At 38.7% G+C, this 21,877-nt stretch overlaps 4 protein-coding genes across 5 annotated transcripts; all 4 read right to left on the reverse strand.

The window, feature by feature from the left end:
• Positions 1–568: 568 nt before the first annotated feature.
• LOC140761773 (ankyrin repeat-containing protein ITN1-like) lies at positions 569–3,767 on the reverse strand. Its single transcript, XM_073099243.1, has 4 exons — positions 3,617–3,767; positions 3,094–3,540; positions 1,777–2,186; positions 569–1,586 (listed from the first exon to the last, which is right to left on the reverse strand). Exons 1-4 carry the CDS (start codon positions 3,636–3,638, stop codon positions 753–755), a joined length of 1,713 nt encoding a protein of 570 aa, XP_072955344.1. The 5' UTR covers positions 3,639–3,767; the 3' UTR covers positions 569–752.
• Positions 3,768–4,490: 723 nt separating this feature from the next.
• On the reverse strand, positions 4,491–12,728 carry LOC140761772 (phosphatidate phosphatase PAH1). 2 transcript variants are annotated; one of them, XM_073099241.1, is made up of 12 exons: positions 12,544–12,728; positions 12,345–12,410; positions 10,578–12,177; positions 9,908–10,500; positions 9,752–9,825; positions 8,810–8,894; positions 7,523–7,609; positions 7,201–7,273; positions 6,021–6,064; positions 5,253–5,381; positions 5,085–5,183; positions 4,491–4,844 (listed from the first exon to the last, which is right to left on the reverse strand). In XM_073099241.1, the coding sequence occupies exons 3-12, from the start codon at positions 12,046–12,048 to the stop codon at positions 4,788–4,790; spliced, it is 2,712 nt and encodes a 903-aa protein (XP_072955342.1). In that variant the 5' UTR covers positions 12,049–12,177; positions 12,345–12,410; positions 12,544–12,728; the 3' UTR covers positions 4,491–4,787. The 2 variants fall into 2 exon arrangements, with proteins under 2 accessions (XP_072955342.1, XP_072955343.1); XM_073099242.1 differs by lacking the exons at positions 4,491–4,844; positions 5,085–5,183; positions 5,253–5,381; positions 6,021–6,064 and adding an exon at positions 6,071–7,104.
• Positions 12,729–13,788: 1,060 nt separating this feature from the next.
• LOC140761335 (histone H4) lies at positions 13,789–14,466 on the reverse strand. The gene is made up of 2 exons (XM_073098613.1): positions 14,375–14,466; positions 13,789–14,287 (listed from the first exon to the last, which is right to left on the reverse strand). Exon 2 carries the CDS (start codon positions 14,244–14,246, stop codon positions 13,935–13,937), a length of 312 nt encoding a protein of 103 aa, XP_072954714.1. The 5' UTR covers positions 14,247–14,287; positions 14,375–14,466; the 3' UTR covers positions 13,789–13,934.
• Positions 14,467–14,951: 485 nt separating this feature from the next.
• On the reverse strand, positions 14,952–19,927 carry LOC140761334 (glucuronokinase 1-like). The gene is made up of 6 exons (XM_073098612.1): positions 19,625–19,927; positions 18,341–18,490; positions 17,627–17,815; positions 17,330–17,446; positions 16,540–16,700; positions 14,952–15,306 (listed from the first exon to the last, which is right to left on the reverse strand). Exons 1-6 carry the CDS (start codon positions 19,910–19,912, stop codon positions 15,060–15,062), a joined length of 1,152 nt encoding a protein of 383 aa, XP_072954713.1. The 5' UTR covers positions 19,913–19,927; the 3' UTR covers positions 14,952–15,059.
• Positions 19,928–21,877: the final 1,950 nt, after the last annotated feature.

The following is a 21,877-nucleotide window of genomic DNA, read 5'->3' on the forward strand; positions in this document are numbered from 1 at the left end:
CAAACAAGTAACGGGTACGGCTAACAAGAGAGAGAGAGAGTGAGTTTAAGAGAAGGGAAGAAGTAGGAAGAACGTCCACAGATCTAAAACGACAAAAATAATTAATGGGTGTAATTAAAAAGTAAATTGCTGGCATTACTTGATAATTTACTACGTGACAAGGGTTAAAGTGCGTGGTGATGAACCCCTCTGAGAACTTCAAGGTTTGCATTAACACGTATATACTAGAAATCTTAAGAAATCATGCACATCAACAGTAGATGAACCCCTCAAGTTCTTAAAACTTTTCAGATTAGCTCCCAATTTGCAGTTTTAGAAGGAAGGCAAGCTATAGATGCCCCTATATGGTATTGTAGAGCTAGATAACTTATATCATAGAAGAGAGCATTCCAATGAAACTTGTGCTGTCTAATATGTCGTGGAATTGAAAGCAGCACTAGATTTGCAAGTGGACGTTAGTGGAATCCAAGTAGACAAAAAACAAATCCGACCAAACACTTGCGGAAATTCTATCTAGCAGAGAACGACTGGATGGAAAGAAATGAGAAATCTAGTTTTGAATAAATCATGAACAAATTCGGTACATTTTTTCTGTCTGTGAACAAGTACAGAAGCAATTCCTTGGTTACAATGGACGAATTTGTACACGAAAACTTCGGGCATGAGTGACATCTGGTTATGTATAAACAGATCTTCAGCATGCACCCATTAGACTAGAATACGAAGATACAAGCTACGATCAGTTTCCCTGCTTAAATGGCATAAATTGGATTGAGATCAGAGTCCGACAACTCAGAGTTGTGGTACCATGAGCTTGAGCCACTTCTCCGTGATGTCTTCTCCCTCTTCCTAATCTTGCGTCTGCGCTTTGATTTCACCACATAGTAAGTCATGGTTCCCAGAACCCCAGCCATTGTTACACCACCTATCAAAGTAACCAGTATTGCAGCCCATCGAAAATGGCGGCCGACCACAATATAGGAGGAAGCAATGAAAGCAACAGTGGTGCAAATAGATGCCAGCCACATTAGCTTGTTGATCACCTCAATGACCTTTCTCTCTGACTTAGTTTCTCCCCTGACAATTGTTATCTGAACCACCACCACAGCCAATGATGTGAACAAAGCTATGGCATTGAAAATGAAAAATATCCTAAAGGAGATAGTGTGAAGAGCTACAGCAATTCCATTGTTATCATTTCCACCAGGCACAGTGAAGATAGCTGCAAAAGCCACAGTGGCAAAAAGCACAGCGACCACGGTCACAGAGTTCGTCGCATTATTAATGCCTTCTCTGTGTAGCTTCCTAAGCTCCTTAGCGATGCCATGAACATTTTTGTTTGTTTTCCTTGTTTGCTCTAGCTGCGTGTGAACATCTTTCTTAATCTCAGTAACTGTCTTCTTCAGCTCATCTCGAGGTTGATTCAACTCGTTGGCTCGGAGTGCACCATGGCGAGATAAACACTCCTTAATTTCTGTCGACTCTTCACTGAGGGGCAGCGCTTCTGCAATATCATAAGCAGTCTTGTGGTCTCTTGTCAATGCATTGACATGGGTGTCTCGTAGAAGTAAAAGAACATTAACAATCTGCAAAAGGAGAGAGAGGAGGGAAGGAGAAACAAAACCACTATTTCAGTTTTTAGTCCACCAACGAGCAAATGAAAAAAATGGCTGCAAGTTATAAGATGCTGCACTGACAAACACCACTATCCTGAGGAAGACATTCTAACAATGTAGCAATGGGAAGTATGTGAGAATGTATAGGAATTGAAATTACCTCAGCCCGCTTTTTCCTTGTTGCCACATGCAAAGCAGTGTTTCCATTTTTGTCGGGCAACATCACTATGGCTGGATCAGCATCGAGAAGTGCTTTAACCACATCGCAGTTTATTCCTTTCACAGCCATATGCAAAGCCGTCTGGCCTTTCTTATCGGTTCGTCTCGCTAACTGTGGATCTTTGTCGAGTAAAGCTTTGACGATCTCAACATGCCCCTGCCGGGCAGAAAAATGCAGAGCACTTTTTCCGTTGTCTTTTGCCACCTCGACCAAACCAGAATCTTGTGCTATTAGCAGCTTCACTACTTCGATATGACCCCTCGTTGCTGCAGATATAAGTGGAGTTACATTTGAGGGGCCAAATGTTTTGCTAAGGGTGGAGTCATAGTTCAAGAATTCCTGCACAACCCCTGTACGACGCTACTTATCAATAATCTCTTCCATCTTATGCAACCGACAAAATGAGAATTATCAAAACAGCAGCAGTAAGTCAAACAAAAGGATGGGACACCCAATCAGCATTCCTCCCCAAGTTAAAGAGTGATTGCAAGAAAAATGCACTACAAGCAAAAAGTCATATATTCTCATTTTACGGAGGTCATCCACTGGCACAGATTCTCTTTGTCAATGACAGATATAGTACTGAAAAAGGAAGCTTTACATACTATAAGGCAGATTAAAAAAATCAATGGCATCAGATCTCGGTTCCAGCTTTCATGTTTCTCCTTGGACATACAGGAAGAGAGAGATTTCAGAAACCGCTTGTTCTTTGGAGGATAAAATAGAGTCCAACTTTTAACACAACCTAACAGGATCACATGGAACCAGGACAATTACATACTAAAATCTGAAAGAAAAGAATTCTGGATACTAATAATAGAATGAGTAAATATTCACCTTTGCCTATTCTCATCTTACTGATATCAAAAACTCTTAACTCGACTAGTATACTTTTAGCAGATCAAGGGTACAGAACTACCATACAAAGATAAGACAAACAACTACTTGTTTACTCAGTTCATATATATATATATATATACATAATATGGAGACAACACAAGAGAAGTTTTAAGTTATTATTACTCGTGCAATATACTTTGGAGCTTTGGCTCAAAGATAAATTTAACTATTACTAGACTCTGGCAAGCAATAAAGAAAAAGAGACGTGCCATTAATGTCTATGGAAATCCCATCCATAATTATATAAAGAAGACAAGAACAGATTTTTGCAAGCTTAAGATAATGATAGACAGAGTTTTGTAAGTTATTTATCAAAAAGGCCACGGAATTGAATCCACACAATGAAGCCAAACTGACCTTGATGCCCGTCTCTCGCTGCGACGTGGAACGCGTCGAAACCCGACCTGTTTTTCCTCGTCAACGTTTCCTTATCCGAGTACTTGAGCAGCTCCACTACCACCTCCAAGTTCCCCTTCTCGGCGGCGGCGATCAGGGGCGTCTCCCCGACCTCGTTGGTCTCGTTCACCACCGCCGCCCTGATCTCCTCCACGTCCGCCGCGTTCTCCTCCGCCCCACGGCCCGCCACCTGGGCGTCGATTCCAGCTAGGATCCGCCGCACCGCTGCCAAGTCCCCGCGCATCGCCGCAACGTGGAGCTCCGTGTCGTTGTGGCGCCCCGTCACCTGCTTCACGTACTTCTTCCTCCCCCCTGCCTGGTCCATCCGCTTCCCGGAGTTCGAGATCACCAACGCGGGCGTCGCTTCCGCCGCGTCCTCCGCCGCCTTCGAGTCGATCTCGAGTCTTCCTGGATCAAGAGATAGAGCAAGAATTAGAAGGCGAATCTGGAGGATCGGGAGGAGGGTTTACGGAATGTGGTTTACCTTGTTCGCTGTCGAGAGCCATGGTATTGGCGCAAATGGCGTGAAAGGATTTAGTCGAGGAGAGGAGTGCAGGGGGGATTTGAAGGAGGAGAAAGGTTTTGAGAAGGAAGGAGGGAGGAAGGAGCGGGGAAAGACGAAAAGGGAGAGACGTCTTTGGTTTTATTTAGAGCGGGGAGGTCGACGCCGCCGGGCCCACTGAATTTGCCGAAGCTAAGACTACGAGTGTGAAGTGTGCATGTGTGGCTTGGACTACGGTCGAGTGACAACTACCCAAGTAGACCATCACATCGTACTAAGTTGAATAGTTATGTAAAATTAAAATTAACAATAAGTAAAATAAATACATTTTTATTCTTGAAAAAAATATTATTCTTCAGTTCACATCGTCAGACAAGAAAAAAAGAAGAGGTTGTGCTATAAACGTCTAATTAAAGAAACGTTTAAAATAAATTCTGTCAGGGGAAGAGGAGTCAAGTCATCTCTCTTGCTCGCTTTTTTCCCTTTTGTTTTGTTGTTTCGCGTGTAATAAATGAAAGCTCGGTGGGGAATGTCTGCTGATGTTAAACTTTTGGCTGGATGGATATTCTATTAAGTCAGGTTGGAGTCCGGATATGCAACGAGATTCGCGTAGAACCACTGGCTTGCTGGCCATTAAGCTGCTGCAAGCCTGCAGGTGATTCAAGTCTAGGGCGGATCTAAATAAATTCATTCGCAGATTCAAGCTTAGGACAGTGACCCAGGCTAATATGTTTTTCTTAAAGATGCGGGAATTTAGTGGTGCAACGGTTATATCGATGCCATTGGAATTCAAATCCTAAGCACTCATACAGTATGAACCCTTTGATTATCTAAGCACTAAGGTACTATTTAGTAGTCAAAGAAAATGAGGAGAAAAGGATATTTTGTGTATATACTCTTTCAATTGGTGCGTTTGTTTCCATGACCAAATATACAGCTATCAACCACCGAAAAACAAAAAGGGTGTCCCTCTAAGGACTATTAATTTGCAGATTGAACGGTCCCTTGAAGCAACCAAAGAATTAAGAGTACAAAACCCAAATTGATAGGCGAAAAGAAAGAATTACCCCACCCCCAATGAATGCTAACAACAGTGGATCTATAAGTTCTGCTGCTTGCCGTATAGGATTGAAGCTACATACTGCTTATGCTACTAGCATTCGATGTTTGGCAACGGCATCTTCCAGTAGTTCCAAGAGTTAAAATCCTCCTGCAAAGTATGCCAGCAAAGATCAATAAATAGCAACAAATCATCTGGCCCAGCTCTTTAACTTCTGGAAATGTACTTCTTTTCCCGCATGTGATATTTAATGTACAGAGAGCTTTATTCTGATAAAAAATATAAAGAATAGCCCGGAGATAAGAGGTAAGCCTGTTAATTTATCCTCAAAGTGCAAGACAGGAAGTTCTAAGCTCCGCAATAAAGTCCCAACTATGAATGAGTACAAACCTGCTCAACCAAAGATGTCGGTGGGAACATGTCATTGACAAGGGTATGGAGGGAGGTATACGACTTCACATCAACATTATGATTGATTGCCACTTCACCCTGCCATCAAAGATTTTAAGATAACTGCATACAAGCTATGTATTATGGAATTAACCTCTACGGTAATACCTTTGGGTTAATGATGAATATCTTTCCTTTTGGAATTCCAATCTTTCTGTAGCTAAGCTCATCAGTGTCTCTGTTCCCAAAACCGGCATAGAATGGGTTGTAATCAGAAGGAAAAAGTGCTCTAATATCCTGTCAAAATGAAACCCGCAATATGGAAGGTCCCATCAAAGCCAAGCCCAAAAAAATTCACTGTTATGGCACCTGCCTACTTATACGCCAAAAGGGAAAAAGAAGAAAATAAGGCAACAATCGGTTCACTATCGCACAATAATCAATAACAGACTCTTGGACTTCAATAAAGTTCAAACACTAAACATGCAATTGGAACTAAGGGTAGTTAAAGATTCCCGAATGTTTGTACAAGGATGATAATGTGCAAGTACCTTTTTGAGACAAAACTTGCTTAGGCCCACTTTTTACTATATTATATGTAGCACCATTTTCTCCGGCTCATTCAGAATGTTCGCAAATCATATGGTGTCCAAAAACGGATGACCAGATTTTTACCAAACTTTTTAAATATTTACCTTTTATTTTACATTTAAGAAAACTAACTGCCAGTCATGATTTACCAGCAAAGCATGATGGGGTATGAAATACCCATTATATTGTAGACTGACCACGAGATAAATTCAGAAGCAGAGTGCAAAAACCAGTTAACAGACAATATGTCTGCTAATATGTAATTCCCCATGCAATTTAAACCAAATACTGATTAAGAATATGTTCAGTTCAATAAATATTTCAAATGGCATTGGAAGAAATTACCTCTAAACATGCAATCTTGAACTCATGAGGAGCTCTACGTATAACTGCCATAAAAATAAACTTCGTTAGGAACTGAGCAGAATCCATAACAAAATCCATTCTGCTTGTACTTTCAGGCTTCAGCAATAAGAACACATGCAACATCATCGATTGCAGAAGATTACGACAACGGCAGAATATATTAGTCAAACACTTTGTACAATAAAGTATAATTTTCCCTTTAAGTGTAGTACTTTAATTTAGCATGTTAAAAAACATCAATAACAAAACTTTGAGTTGCTCCCTGATGGAAGATTTTGTGGTTATTTATGAGTTCTCCTGAGGCAATAGAGTAGTAGTTCAATCTCAAATTCCTGACAAGCAGCTTTGCAAGACAGCTTCTGACCACCTCTACCAAAAATTAGCATCCATTATAATTTTTATGGGATAGGTTGTATATAGAACTTCTTTAATTTGCATAAAGTGTGTACAGAATCTTTATACGATGTGGCACTCCAAATCAGCTTATTACTGTCAGGTAATTTTCTCTGACACCTTTCTTTGCTGATTCTTGGACAAGTAACATGTATACATATGTTGCACAAGCTTTTGTCTTATCACTTGCTTGTTAGAATATAAAATGTAAAACTCACTATTATTAGAACATAGTATCAGAATAGAGTTTCTGAGTTCAAATCTTATCAGACTCATTTTTGTCTAAAATATAAATCCATCAATTTAAGTTTAAACTTTTTGAATCTTTCAAAATGTCTCAAGCCTTGAAGTGAGAGGAGTGTTAGAATATACATATAAAAAATATCGTTCTCTAACAGCTTAAGTTTTTGAAGCAGTTAATGAATTAACAATTACAACTACATGTTTGATAGAAACCTATAACAAAAGTTTTTATCTTATTCTTTCTGTACTTTAGACCTACATTTTTGGTGGCAGAGAAGAACAAATAGTTAAGACAGGTAAAGAGATAAGTAGGCATTTAATCCAGACAAAAAGACCCAAGCTGCCTATAATGTATGCATTGTTGCTGTGCTCAATTCAGGTTCTTTCAATGTAGAAATCTGAGTTGAGCATATTACTTCATTCATTCCTGGAATAAAATGGAAAAAAAGAAAGTTGCAAGCAGTTCAATTATAGAGCTGCATGTCGAGGCTAACTAAAGAGCTAGTCGGAAATAAGCCAATACCTTCTCTGTAGAGTGATGGAAACAAGCCATCTGGTGAGATGACAACAGGTCCGTTAGGCAGTGCTTTTCCATCCTGAAAGAATTTAAACATTTTAATTTTTCCAAGACAAACATATTATTCTCAACAGCGACCACATCTAGACTGAGAATGTGATCATTCAATCTTTTCGCTTCCTTCCAAAGTTTTGTCATTTGCAACAAGACCAGTAAATACTACTTTTGGTTATTGAAATTGAAAGATCTGAGTCGTTTTATCTCGGAAACTCCTCAAGAAACTAAGCACATCAATAGAGGGAACAAGACTACTGAAGGAATCTGCTACCTGTTTCAGGTTGACAAGAAAGCTTCTCGTGAGATACGCCTGAACTATAGCTCTGGCACTCAGGAACAATAGTTGATAACCATTTTCCTGATTAAACAAGAAAGGGGCTCATTGGCAAGTTTATACAGCAAAGACTATTAAATCCTAGCACCAGTAGCACAATCTTCAAACTAAAGAACTTTTCTGTATTCATGAAAGAAATCTAGGAAAAGAAGACACTTCAAATAAAAAAAAAAGGAGGTGGTAATATCTCAGAAATGAATTGAAATTCAAAGATAGCTTTAAAAAGATGCTTCAACTAGAAGTAGCTCGATATAATCTCATAGAAACAAATAAAATCTCCCTCCTATCATAGGGAGAACTATTGAGCCCTTGACTCCACAATCACTGTATTGTTAACACTATTTTACTGGGTCATCAAAATAACTCTAGGTAAAGCAAAAGCTATACAATGATACTGGAAAGTTGGAACAATACACTAAATTCAAAGACTAAGAGGACTTTTTTTTTTTACCAGAAAGCACAAGACTTTATAAGTGATGATCACCAAATATCTAGCATATCCGTACCAGAATAAAGAAAATATTTCTTCACCAGAAAGCACAAGGAGTATAACCTTGCCAAGAGGTACGGATTCATGTTTAGTCATTTTATTTTGCTAGCTATGGATCTATTTAAAGCCATCTTCCTTCTCTAGTCTTGGGATTTCTTATTTTATATAAATTTAACTATTCAGGTGATTGAACACAAGTTCACTAAAATGATGAATTTTGCATATGCCTATCTTCTATATCCACAAGGCAAATTATACTAGAAGAATTCCATATCTACCCAGAAAAGAGGATATTTAAAATAAGAGCAAATGGCTACAACTTTTTGGTAGCACAAAAGCCTACAGTTACTTACAAGAACTTCCATGTCAAAGTATGCAGCATATGTCAGTTTACCTGGATGACTATATATCTCAAACTTGAATTGATCTTGTCTTACATGTAAAATAATTGAATTAAGGGAGTTTTGAGAGGAGGCTTAATAAATATTGAAAATTTATGACCTTGACTAAAGTATATTTCCCTTTCCCAAAAGTTTAAGCCTTTTTCCCTATTGCATTATATAAACAGATCATAGAAACATATATGGTTTTCTTCCTAGGAAAAACAGATCATATAATCAGATACTGGCTCACAACAGTTGCACTTTGCAATCTAAGGAAATTTTTTGCTAAAAGGCACTGAAAAACCATGACAGATATTGAGAATATCGACAATTGAGAACTGCACATTATACCTTTATTGCACAAAAAAGTCGAGCTACTCCAGACTGAGTCCAATCTCTTCCAACCAGAGGCATAAACTGCCCTAAGACATCAGACCTAAAATATGCAAGACAAGGTGCTCTTACTGCTTAATCTAAAAGTGGATTGAAAAATTGAAACATGTAATGCACATGGAACAATATAACAGTATGCATAACATGATCTTATAGAAAAATATATTTGCACCATCAGTGAGGATGAAAACCAGTCCTAAGTGCTCGCTAATGATGCCAACCTGCAGATGAATCATCACTCTACCACAAGATATGCAACATAAGATATTGGAGCTTCAACTCTGAAGGATTCCTCAAGATTTAATTCCAGATGAAGAAATCCCTCCTTTGCCAAATCAATTTAATCCATTGAAACATTGATAAAAAAGATTTCCCTAGAACACTTAAATCTAACTGTTATGGATGGATTCAGAGATCTTGTTTGGGAAACATATATACCAAATTACTTTAGATAGGGTCTTCCAATTAATTGTATATGCCCAAACTGATCAAGAAGTGCCAAAATCTATGCATCTGTGATAAATAACACAGTGAAATTTTACTAAAGGGAAAAGTGTAGAAAATTCATTTTAAAGCCTACTGCTCAGTTTCTTTTAATTGCCAAATTTTACTTTTAACATAGAAGTATCACACCCAGTAAATAGATTTGTAAATGAGGCGAAAGGTATTGCATGTCAAGATTATATTTCCCTATTATGGATCTCTTGTTTATCCTTGCTATTTAAAATAATAGTATGGTGTTTTGACTTCTGCATACCTTGCTGGCATGCATCTTGTGTTCATGAAGCAAATTAGAAATGGCAGAAAACGCTTCCTCGTACTATAAGTGTGACCCACTCCACCATGATACCGACTACTAAATTAGGTGATTAAAAATGTGATTTAGAAGATGAAACTTACTTGGTAATGGTTCCATCAACATCAGATATGACTATTCGAGCATTCCATTTCCAAAGATAGATGTGCGCATCAACCTGTGACAGGAGTGTAATATAACGGATGTATATTTAATGATAGAAGCACCCACTAAGATCATCCAATGACATGCTAGCAAACCTTTTGTTTCCCAAGAACTCTGGTACAGAAACTGAATGCTATCATATTCTGACCTTCCTTCAGATGTAACGATGCCATCTCCTCATTAGTTGGAATATTTGTCCGCATAAATTGCTTTCGTGGAGATTGATTTTTATTACCCTGTGGAGTTTGTTCAGCTGTTGGACTCTGCAGCACAGATTCTGAATCAACAAAAAGCTCCTCGCTTGATGAGTTACTGTTACTGTGCTGAAGGGACCTAGATCTCCTAAATGGATTAGGCCAAAGCCTCCATCTGCTGCTGAAAGAAGGTGACATTCCAGGTGTCTCTTCTCTGATATGTGAGGTTTCCTCATGTTCAACAGGGATAGCATCCTTTGGTTCAATTGAGAAGATTTGACCAAAGACTACCTTCCCAAGAACAACATGAGCAGCTTTATCCCATGGCAAATACTTGTCTTCAACTCTAACAATGAGATTTGTATCTTTAATAATGGACGGTCCAGATGACTTAAATTCCTCCTCAGAAATACGATGGGCATCAAAGGTTTCCTCAGCAGATCTACGGCCCATACTCGGACGTAGCAAGTTACCACAAAGTGAAATCTCAAAACCTGTAAAGGTATAAAAATGATAGTCAGAGATAAAATATTGAAAGTAAAAACATCTTCCTGTCAATACATGCACTCACCGAAGTCAGGTGCTCTCCTATCTATTCCAGGACTATCTGTTTGGTTGCATTCCTCTTCAACCATGGAGCTCTCTGGAATACTTTCCAACCTTTCCATGTCATTACTTCCTGAGTTGCCTGATAAAACACCAGATTCCTCAGTCTCTATTCCAGGAGCCTCAGACTCTCTGTTCTCGGTCATGGACCTCCCACCAAAAGATGAATCAGATTGTCCCGAAAAGCCAGCAGACTCATTCTCTATTCCAGGAACCTCAGTTTCCCCATTCTTGGTCATTAACCTCCTGTTGCAAGACAAATCAGATTCTTGAAAAACTAAATTAGCAGACTCTTTTTCCTGGTTAATGTCAACAGATGCACCCTGTTTAAAATCTTCCACTTCACTGTCTACGCGTTCTATTGAATCATTCTTGAAGTTAGAATCAATCCTTAGTGTTTGTTCCTCCAGTTCTCTTTCTCTGAGAGAAGAAATTTCTGGAGATTGTTCAGAGTTTCTCCTTTGAGAATGCTCTGGGGAGAGAGAACTTGCATCTCCTGAATATGCATCCTCATTATGCAACATCAAATCCAAACAACTTTTGAATGTATCATTTTTACTCAGACCACCAACATCCTCTGACTCGATCTCAACATTGCTAATGCTGTGATCCTCTTCATCATAAACTGTAACCTCATTGTGATCCTTTGGGCTATCTGATTCTTCTCTTGAACCATATGTATTCTTCTCTATGGAGACATCCAATTCAGCAAATAAACGGGCTTCCCACGTATCTCCACTGCCGCTGAAGCCTCCATCAGAGCTTTCTCCAGGACCCAGGTGGAACTGAGGAGTGTTAAGTTGCACATTTTCAGTGTTTGCTTCAGTTGATGAGAGTGGCGCAGTGAGAACATGCCCATCTACACTGACTAACACCATTTCTGAGTTGGCACCATTGGATTGCTTGACCAGATCCTCCACCTCATTTAAGCTTTCATAGTGATATGAACTAAACCCCGATGATCCGGCTGAATCCTCTGGAGAATCTTGCTCTTCTTGAAATCTGTAAGACTGCTCAGAGTTCTCCATCAAACCCTTGCTATCATCGTAACTATTCTGAGGATCATCAGCATTAGCGTCGACATTTTTCTCTTGACTCGATTCCATAGGTCTCGACTCACTTACAGCTTGACCACTGTCCTCATCATTCTTATTCCCGGAAACAACCTCCCTCATAAAATAGGCCTGCCCCGAGTTATCAAGATACATGTGGAAATCAGCATCTACGCCATTTACGGAGATAGTGACTATCTTCTCCGCACCTTTGAGAACACCTTGGAACTTCCCAAACCGCACGTACCACGGTGTGCTCCGATAAGTTCCATCTTGCTGCTCAACGACAATGACATCAACGGCACCGCCGAAGGGGTGGAACGGGGTTGCAACAGAGTAAACCCCTTGCGAGATGAGGCTTCCCACTTTTCCAACCACGTTCATCTTTCTTCCTCCAAGGCCTAATCGTTACTTAGTATCTCCAAGAAATGAACCAAAACGCAAACATGCAACCAAAGAATCAACACAAGAAAAGAAATCAGACCCCACGATCAGCAACTCCCGCAGCAATATCTGCCAAAATGGAACAAAATTTAATCGATTCAGCGCATTGCGGCCCCGATTCTTGAAATCTCTTGATCGAGAACTTAAAAGAATGATCTTTATCTACTCCTCGGGAGATTCAAGTAACAAGATCAAGAAACCCTAGCAGAAAAAAAGACCCCCTCAAACACTCTAACCTTCACATCAAGAGCGACCTTCTTGTAAAATCTTGAGGAAAGATTGAAGCTCCGGGCACTCAACAACTGCGGAGGCAATCGATAAGTCGATCAAGACTCAAATAAGACCCACAGAACAGGTGGTCGTCGACCAATTCTTGACGATATCGACAAGAAAGAGACGGGGAAATGGAAGAGCTACAGAGATGCGAGGACTCACCTCGAGATCCGAGAGAGAGAGAGAGAGAGTGTGAGCTCAGGAGGGAGCGGGAGAAGAATCAAGCTCGTGATGCTTTTATTCGCACTTTCTATTCTCTTCGACGTCGGTATCGGAGGTGGGAGGCGCGGAATTGGGGCAGCTACGGCGATTGGATATTGGTATATGCCTTTATGGCCCAGTTTGGCCTTTGGACCCCGGGCATTTATAAGGTAGTTCCGTGAGCTTACTTAAATATATGAGGTAAATATTATGACGATATTACCCTCCAATTCTTGCCCATTTGCCCCCCTAATTAGGAGATTAGGGGAGTTAAACTGACATGTCGTACACTTCATGCCTATCCTATCTTCCTAATTCAATCGTTAATTTAGCATGAGATATTAATACGTAATAAAAATACTTTGACATTTCTACTCTTATACTAATTTGAGATTTTAGTTAAGTTGGTAGCTACTATTGCTCGAGACGAAAGCTTCGACTAAAATATGTGGTACGACATCTCCCAAAGGTGAGAATAAGGGTTCGTCATCGTACTGTTGTGATCCGGGGTGGACGGCGGAGGTAGCAGAGAGGAGCAGAGCGGTAAGCTCACCAGATGAGAAGCGTCCCCTTCTTCTTAAGGTTTTGGTTCGTTTGTTTCGTTTCTTCGGGGATGTCGCCTTCGTTGACCGGACACCAGCTTGTTAAAAAAGAGGACTTGAGTGCACGCTTTACGAGGAAGGCGTGGTGTGTGCGAAGGCGGTGCCTGCTCTTTGTCGTTTTCGTCCCTTTTTTTTCGCTCTAGATTGCGATCACGTGCGATCACGCATTCTACCAACCACCTAAATGATAACGAGGCAACGAAATGTGGCAGTTACAGTGGATTCTTTTTTTTATTTCTTTTTGACGATCGTTGGGATTGCAGAAGTCGAGCTTTTTTTTAATTTTTTTTTAAAAAAAAAAAACTTGGCAGCAGCATTGTCGTGTCCGAATTTAAGAATAATATGTATTTTTATTGATAACTATCTCCGTACGCTATAGATTACTTTTACAACACAACAAACAAAACAGAATCCAAACAATGTAAATAATATTTTAACGAAATAAAAAATTATTAAATACCAACTCAATGTCTATATGCGAAGTTACTCCTCTTTTTAGTATCAGAATTGCCTCTCTTTTTTAAAAGATTTTAATTGAACGACTTTTCACTTTTGGGGCCATTTCTAGCTCATACTATAATTTCCGCCAACTACAAGTCGCAGGTGAAAACAACACTAAATTATCTTAGAAGGGACAAAATTAACACCTAAAGCCACACCACAACAACCATCGCCGATTTCTCTCTTTAGTTTTTTTTCCCCCCCGGTTTTTCTTTTCTTGACAGCAAGACTTTTGCAGGAGGGAGGAGCTTAGCCGCCGAACCCGTAGAGCGTCCTCCCCTGGCGCTTGAGGGCGTAGACGACGTCCATGGCGGTGACGGTCTTGCGGCGCGCGTGCTCGGTGTAGGTGACGGCGTCGCGGATCACGTTCTCCAGGAAGATCTTGAGCACGCCGCGCGTCTCCTCGTAGATCAAGCCGCTGATGCGCTTCACCCCTCCCCTCCTCGCCAACCGCCGGATCGCCGGCTTCGTAATCCCCTGGATGTTGTCGCGGAGGACCTTCCGGTGCCGCTTCGCGCCGCCCTTCCCGAGACCCTTGCCTCCCTTACCGCGGCCCGACATCGCCTCCTTCCCTACGGATCAAACGAGGAAAAGGACGATACCTGCAGCAGCGGAGATCTACGTAAGAGACGATCAGAAACGAGTGGAACCCTAGAGACGGGGCTGATAGAATGATGATGCCTTGCTACCTTGGATTGGGAAATTGGAGAGATTTGATAGAGATAGTAAGATTGGGGGCGATTTAGAGGTATTTATAAGAGTGGGAGTGAGGAGGAGGAGCGATTGGACCAGGTGCATCTGCCGTTGGTTCTGAAGAGATGGACGGCTCTTAGTGGGTCGAGTGGAGATGCCTCGGATTGGTGACGGGGCAACTAAGCGGGATCGGGGAGGGTTCGATGTGTTTCGGCCGGTTTCCTGAAATTTTGAACCTCCGCGCGACAATTTTCGGAACTTTATTCTCAATTTTGCCACGAGTCGCTTATTATGAACAAAAGCTTGTATAAAGGCGAGATCGTAGAGTTAGGATTTTTATTTTTTTAAAAAAATTATTCACATATAAATCAAATTATAATTTTATATTTAGAATTTAAAAATATTATCTCTCGTAGTCTCGTCATCCATATATCTCATTCTACAAATTAAATAAAAAATTCGTTTAATTCTCTCACCTATTTTTTCCAACTATTGCCTGATATAACTATGGATACAATACACAACAGCCTTGGAAGCTTCAACACACAGAAGGATATCAGAAAGCCATCAAGCTCACATAATTTTCCTTAATGGTATAGCAAATAAATTAATAGCTCCACATCTCATGGAGTTTTCCACAAGAAATAACAAGAGGAGTAACAGGATTGATCATACATAATTTTATGAGCTAGATAATGTTTTCAGGTCCTCATTAGTCAGAAGAGAAGGAACGACGGCGATCTGTCGTATAGAAAAACCAGCCTCATGGCAGGCATCCTCGAGGAGCTTAGCTTGAGCAGGGCCTTCAGGGCAAAAGGCAAGAACAGCTCCTCCACTGCCGGTAAACTTTGATGCAGCGCCGACGCTCCTGGCCACCTCAACCATCTTTATGTTTAGAGACCCAAGGACATCATCCCCAAACATCCGTCTGGCCAAGAAAGAAAAATATGAGCAGAGAGAGAAAGAGAGAGCTTTCTACTAATTCTTGGACCTCAACAGAGAAAATAGATTCTGTCAAAAAAGACTAGAGATGTACGAGCATTTTCTAGTAAAACAACTAGTTCATACTGGGGAAAAAAAGAAGCAAAAACAAAGTAGCTGCATAATATGCCAAGCATAAAAACATAGAGGACTTGTAAAAAGAAGAATAAAAAGAAATTTGTGTTCATTCTACTTAAAACTGATGTGGTTGTAGGTTTATGGCCACTGACATGTATCATGCTGGCAAGATGCAGGCGTCCTATATGAAGACCAGCAGGGCATGATATTCCATATTTGATGCCAAATTTTGCTACTAACTAGAAATTGACTTCATAAGTTCATGGATTTGTAACACCAAGTATGAACAATAAAGATAGATGTCGGACATCTCGTAATCATAATACAGATTATTCTGCACGACTACAGCATTTAAGGTGAAACTTGAAGGAATTCCCCTACAAGTGAATGGGGCATGATAAACTTATAAAAAGAAACGGATCTGCCATAGTACAGCATAAGCACATGCATCTGGCATCACCTTAGACGGCCTACATAAAAAGAGCTGCCCTAGTTAGGCAACCTCATAAGTATAAGAACCAGAGCATATGATTGATGCAAGTACCATTAAACGATTAGATAATTTATTTTACCCTTAATCCCTAGCATGCAGTATATCTGGAATCGTTAAATATGGAACTCGTGACTTGGAATTCTAGTTTCACCAAATATGTTGTTTGGAACTTTTAAGTGATGAAATTTCAATTGAATTTAATGGATTTGGATGAATTCTAGTGTATGTAATGAAATTTAATAATTTGAGATCGAATTTGGATGGAGAACTCAATTGCCGCTCAAGTTAATTTTTTCCAAATCTCAAAACTAACCTTGGTCTATTACATTCTTATTGAAGCTCATGCATATAATAAAAAAACAACGAACATAGTGAAATGAACTCCCATCTCATTCCAAAAGAAAATAAGATTAGATGAATTTCATTATTTTCTGTATGAAATCAATTGTGTTCGATCTAGAATTGGTTCCAAGACATACCCTTTAGAAAGAATTAGAGATGTGAAATTGAAATTTTTTGACTAGATAGCCATACTTCAGAAGCAAAGAAAAGACATAAAGGTAAAACAAGATCCTTATTATCTTTTGGAGTCAATCATTGTTCACTTGCCTTCGAAGGTTGAAGTTGCGGTTCATTAGCTTCGCTAGTTCTGCATAATTCTTTTCCAATATAACCTTCTGACCCTCCAGTGCTAGCTGAGCCACTTCTTCCATTGACGATATTACACATTTATCACCATCTAGCCAGCGCTGCCGGACAGAGCTGTGAACCTATATATTAGGTAGATGAGAAAAGCAATTAGTCATAAACATAACCCATATCCTAGCAAGTAAGTATAGCTTCATGTAAACAGCACACTGTACTGGGGATTTCACTCTTTGTGGTGGTTAAGGCTTGCAAAATGTGCCACACTAGAACAGGTTCTAAGTCATCGAAATAGCGTCTCCAAGACTGTTTATGTTCAAGCATTTCAAGACCATGAATTGCTGAGTGCAAAGACTGCAACTTTTTTAATTTTCCCTTAATATTACAGTAGGCTAAACACCAATGGGTCACTATCTTGACGAAGATATGTATCTAATGCATATATGTTAGATAACAAGTTGATTCAAAAACTTACGTGTTAGATAATGAACTAGCAATGTACATCATACTTTTAATATATCTCTTTATACGCAACCACATACATTGCACATGGACAAATAAAAGAATACTACTCTTAAAACTATATTAAATAACCAGTTAACCTAAAAATTTAAACTATTAGGTAAAAAACCAACAATGTAGATTATACATTTAATAATAACAGCTATCATGACTTATAGATTTGATAGAAGGAACACTTTACTTTCTCTATCAAGAAAGAAACATTTATAAATATTAAATACGTAAGACCAACCTTCCCGGAATCGCTTGGATTCTCAGCATATATGAGATGGAGAGGAGGAAGAAGAGTGATATCCATTTGTCGATACATGCCATGCCCCAATTTATCCATATACTCATTGCTAAAATCCTGAAAGCCAACCTTAAAAGGAATGGTTAGTTACCCTAATTCACAGTGGGGCAGTAAGTATACAGGAAGTTGTATCTTCTGAGCAAACAAAAATGAACACAAAAGACATAAATAAAATTATTTAGTATGTGTGATGAAAATTGCTCATCTTTAAAATCTTCAGTGTTTAATGTTCCATACCATGTAAACAAGGCCTCCATAGACCTGCGCTACTCTATCTTGGAGACCAGCAACAATACCAAGTTCCATTTCTGCACTAAGAATCAGGTTGGGCCTGATTTCAACTTTTATAAGGTCTCGAACATCATAGAAATCAAGGAGGCAGTTTAACGCAGCACAAACGATAGCACTGGAACCAGACAGCCCTGTCTGAAGTTTCAAGAGAGCATGAAACTTTAATCATAAACATATAGTATGCATGTTTCAATAGCAAACTACTTGTGCTTTCTTAGACATAGTACAAAGTCAAATCTTGAATAAATATTCCTTCAACCAACTTGATGAAGAAATATTTCAATTTTCAACAAATTAGTATATTAAAAGAAATATAAATGTACCACTCCAAGATTGAAAAGAAAAAAGGATGACAATTGGCCAAAATGTGATTCTATTATTGCAAAAATATTATTTATATACATTGACATAGCAGAAAAGAAACAATCATGCAAATTTACATATTCAGGAAAAGAAAATTTACTAGTTCTATAATTTATGCTCTTGAACTTTAAATAGCTTATGATTGCCACTGGTACTCTCAGCAAGAGATATGCAGAGTCAAAGTTGTGCATAAGGAAGTAGATATTGAGTACCGCACAAAAGAAAAAACATCATATGGTGCCTGACAAAAGGTGTAAGAGTATTTTAGAACAATATATTAGAGGTCCAAAGCTTCACCTGCCGAGGTATATTAGTATCATACGATAAGGTGAAGTTTCCCGCTTTTAACTCGATTTTATTTTCTGTGCAGTGCTTGTAGAAAACCTTACAGATTGCCATTAGCAAGCGAACACCTCCATAATATCCTTCACTTTGCAAACGATTAACCTAAGAAATTACAATCATAACCATATGTCAGACCTGGAATAAGAGTGATGACTCTACACAGCAATTATCAGGACAAGCAAAATTATTCACATAAAACAAATAAAAAAAACTACAGAAATAAAATATTATTTATTATACAATCTTACATTAAAATAAGCAAACATATAAAGTTCCATTTTCTAGCATGTTTCATTATAAACTTAAAAGTAGGAAAGAAAAAACAACTTTTAATTCCACTGACGGTCTAAAGCTCACAATATTGCTCATATAAAGTATAACTAACATGAAATATGAGTTGAAGTATCAGTTATCTTCACTCTTCAGGATTTTTTCTATTCTCTGTCCATCTCTACTCACAGCTAGGAGTTTGATAAATTCTTTACCACACAAATATGTACAAATTATAAAGCTACCAAACTTTCATTCTTTGTTCATAAACTGCCTGTTTATAAATGCTCATTTATATAAAATCATAGATGTACAAACTTCTAATTCTTACTAGCCACCACATAGTATGCATATTCCAGAAGGAAAAAAAAACGACTTTTTTGCATTATATTAGCTAACTCCGTTCTTCCCCTGAATTTTTATTCCCCCTCTGAGGGAGTTCTTCCCCTGAATTTTTTTCCCCGCTCTGAGGGAGTTCTTGCCCTGTTAAAGGCCCGATTTTATTAGCAAATAGCTTCTGACAAATCCTCTTCACCTGACGCTCAAACCCTTGCTAGTCATCCAAAATTGGACATATTACGTAATAAGATTTCCTATATCCTGATCTACCAAAAATTTCAATTTTCTAATCTGCAAATGTATCAGAGAATCGACCAAATCATAAAACAGCATTTCACGTGAAATTACATGATCAGAAAATAAAATTAAACGGAAAACAGTCTAACTTCAGCAAAAACAAAAACAGAAAAAAAACAAAAAATCATGTTATGTTCACATTCCATATTCTTGTAGTCCAAAAGGCGAAATTACGAGAATTCAGCATCAAGACTCAACATTTCGGCTTCCAACTAATCTCCAAAGCGAAGAAATAAATAGATCCCACAAAATGCAGTATAATTCAACTGAATAACACAAACGATAAATCAAAAGATCGGAAATAAGAGAGAAGCACAGAGAGACGATAACCAGCTGGTGGATCGAATCGAACGCGACGAGATCATGCTTGGCGTGCGGCTGGATCACGAGATCCCTCGACGGCTGGAGCTTGACGGAGGCCCAGAAATTCTCGATTAAGAATGAGATCGTCTTCCCGAAGTAGACATCGCTAGGGTTCCCGAGAAGCCCCGCCCTCGCGTACGCCCTCCTTTCCACCACCACCACCTTCTCCTCCTCCTTCATTTCCATCTCCGCCGTTACCTTGCTCCTCTTCGGCGCACGCGATCCGTCGCCACCGTCACCGTGAGTTCCTCCCATCTCTACCCTCCCAAAGCTTATATATCTCCCGCTTGGCAGATGGGACCCACTTTGCCTTTTAAAGAACAAAAGAAGAAGATAGAAGTTAATTAAATTATAATTTCGGGCTTCAATTGCATCAGGAAAGGCATGCGAATGCGACAAAATACACGTCAGAGTGAGGGCGTGAGCGAGGTGGCATAGCGGATGACCTGGACGGCCTAGATTTCTACTCGTGTTGAAATCTTAACTTGCCGGTAGGGGTAAATCGGATCTGATAAAAGGATCTCATAGTGTTCAATCTATATATATCCGGATTCATACTTTTAGTTCGGATACGGATTCGGATACGGATTCGGAAATCGATTCGGATATAGATATTAAACGGATAGTAAAATTTAAAACCATATCCTAATTAAACAGATACGGATAATTTTCGGTTAACGGATCAGATGTTAAACGAATATTAATTAAATTTAAAATAATTATAATATTTTATTTAGATATAATTAATACAAAATTATTAAGAGTTTTACGACAAATAATTTTTTTATATGTCAAATATATAAAATTAGAGAAATTAATCTGTATAAATAATATATAACGTATTATTAGTAATAATATTAATATTTACTATTTAAATAAGCAAACTAAAAACTGTAAATTATTTAAAAAAATATGCGGATAAACGGATATCTGTATCGAATCCGAAAAATATATCTGACCCGTATCCGAATCCGTATCCGATTTTTTTTTTAAATTCTATTCGTATCCGAATCGGATAGAAATTTTTTATCCGAATCCGATCCGAATCAGGTCGGATCAGGTCGGATAGCTGGTCGAGTCGGAGTTAATCCGACTTGTTTCCACTCCTACTCGATGGTGCATGCAAATGCCCGTCTAACCTAGGATAACGATTTTCCGGGTCCACGAGATAGATTCGATAGTCCTTAATGGATCGGATTTTCTGCTTCCAGATTGGTTGGAAACTACTATAGCAGGAAGTTGGCAGCTCTTCATTGGCTAGGTCATTGGATGTAACAAATTCCTGCGGCTGAGAGTGCAGAGAACTTGCTTCAATTAAATTAAGGGGAAGAGTCGTTGGTGTTTGCCTTTAAAAAAAATTAAGCCCAACCACTTGGGATAATGCTGATGCACCAACCTTATCCTCTCCAATTAGATACGGTTTCCTTACTGTGATGCCAGAGCAGCATCAAGAATAAATAAATAAATCTGCTTCCGGATATGCATGAGCACAAGAATCATATGCAAAATGCTTTGAGAAAACCTTCAACGTCTAGTATTGGAAATTGTCATTCTTAATGCTTCTAAATAGCATCTGTTTTAAACAATTCTGGGAGGAACTTCTAAAGGAAATAGATAAAAATGACGAGTGATGCACAAGACTCCCGCCTAGGGTTTGAAATGATCATTATGGGTCAGGCTATGTTTGAGCTAGGACTTTTCAAGTTAATTGAACTTAAATAATTGTTCATGATTTGACACATTGATTACTCAGATTGATCGGATTTAAGACAACTAGAACATTATAGCCTCTTATCATTAGGATTAGGCCGAGCATAATGAGCCTCTATAAAAATATTTTAGTTATCTTTCATATAAACATATTTATATATTGATATTAAATTTATTAAATATTTAAGATTAAAAAATTATAGGAAGAAACATGTGTAATGGATCAAACTATAAAAGGACATAGCGAATTGAGCTTTCAAGCCGGGCTGGAAGGGCAAAAGTTTAGTTTATATTGCTCATTACTATTTTGTGTTCGAATTAGGCTATACTGAAACCCAGGTAAGTTTGGATGGGACCTGATCGAATTGGACTCAATGATCGTCTCTAAATAAAAGATATACGCTGTTGTAATTCATATACAAAATTCACTTTAATATAGTTGGATTATTATTATTATTATTGTTTTCTTGTTGTATGAGCACAATAAAAGGATGGCAAGATTGAACATTT

Source organism: Typha angustifolia, chromosome 6, assembly GCF_048772165.1.
Source record: "Typha angustifolia cultivar Huaian chromosome 6, ASM4877216v1, whole genome shotgun sequence".
Taxonomy (NCBI): Eukaryota; Viridiplantae; Streptophyta; class Magnoliopsida; order Poales; family Typhaceae; genus Typha; species Typha angustifolia.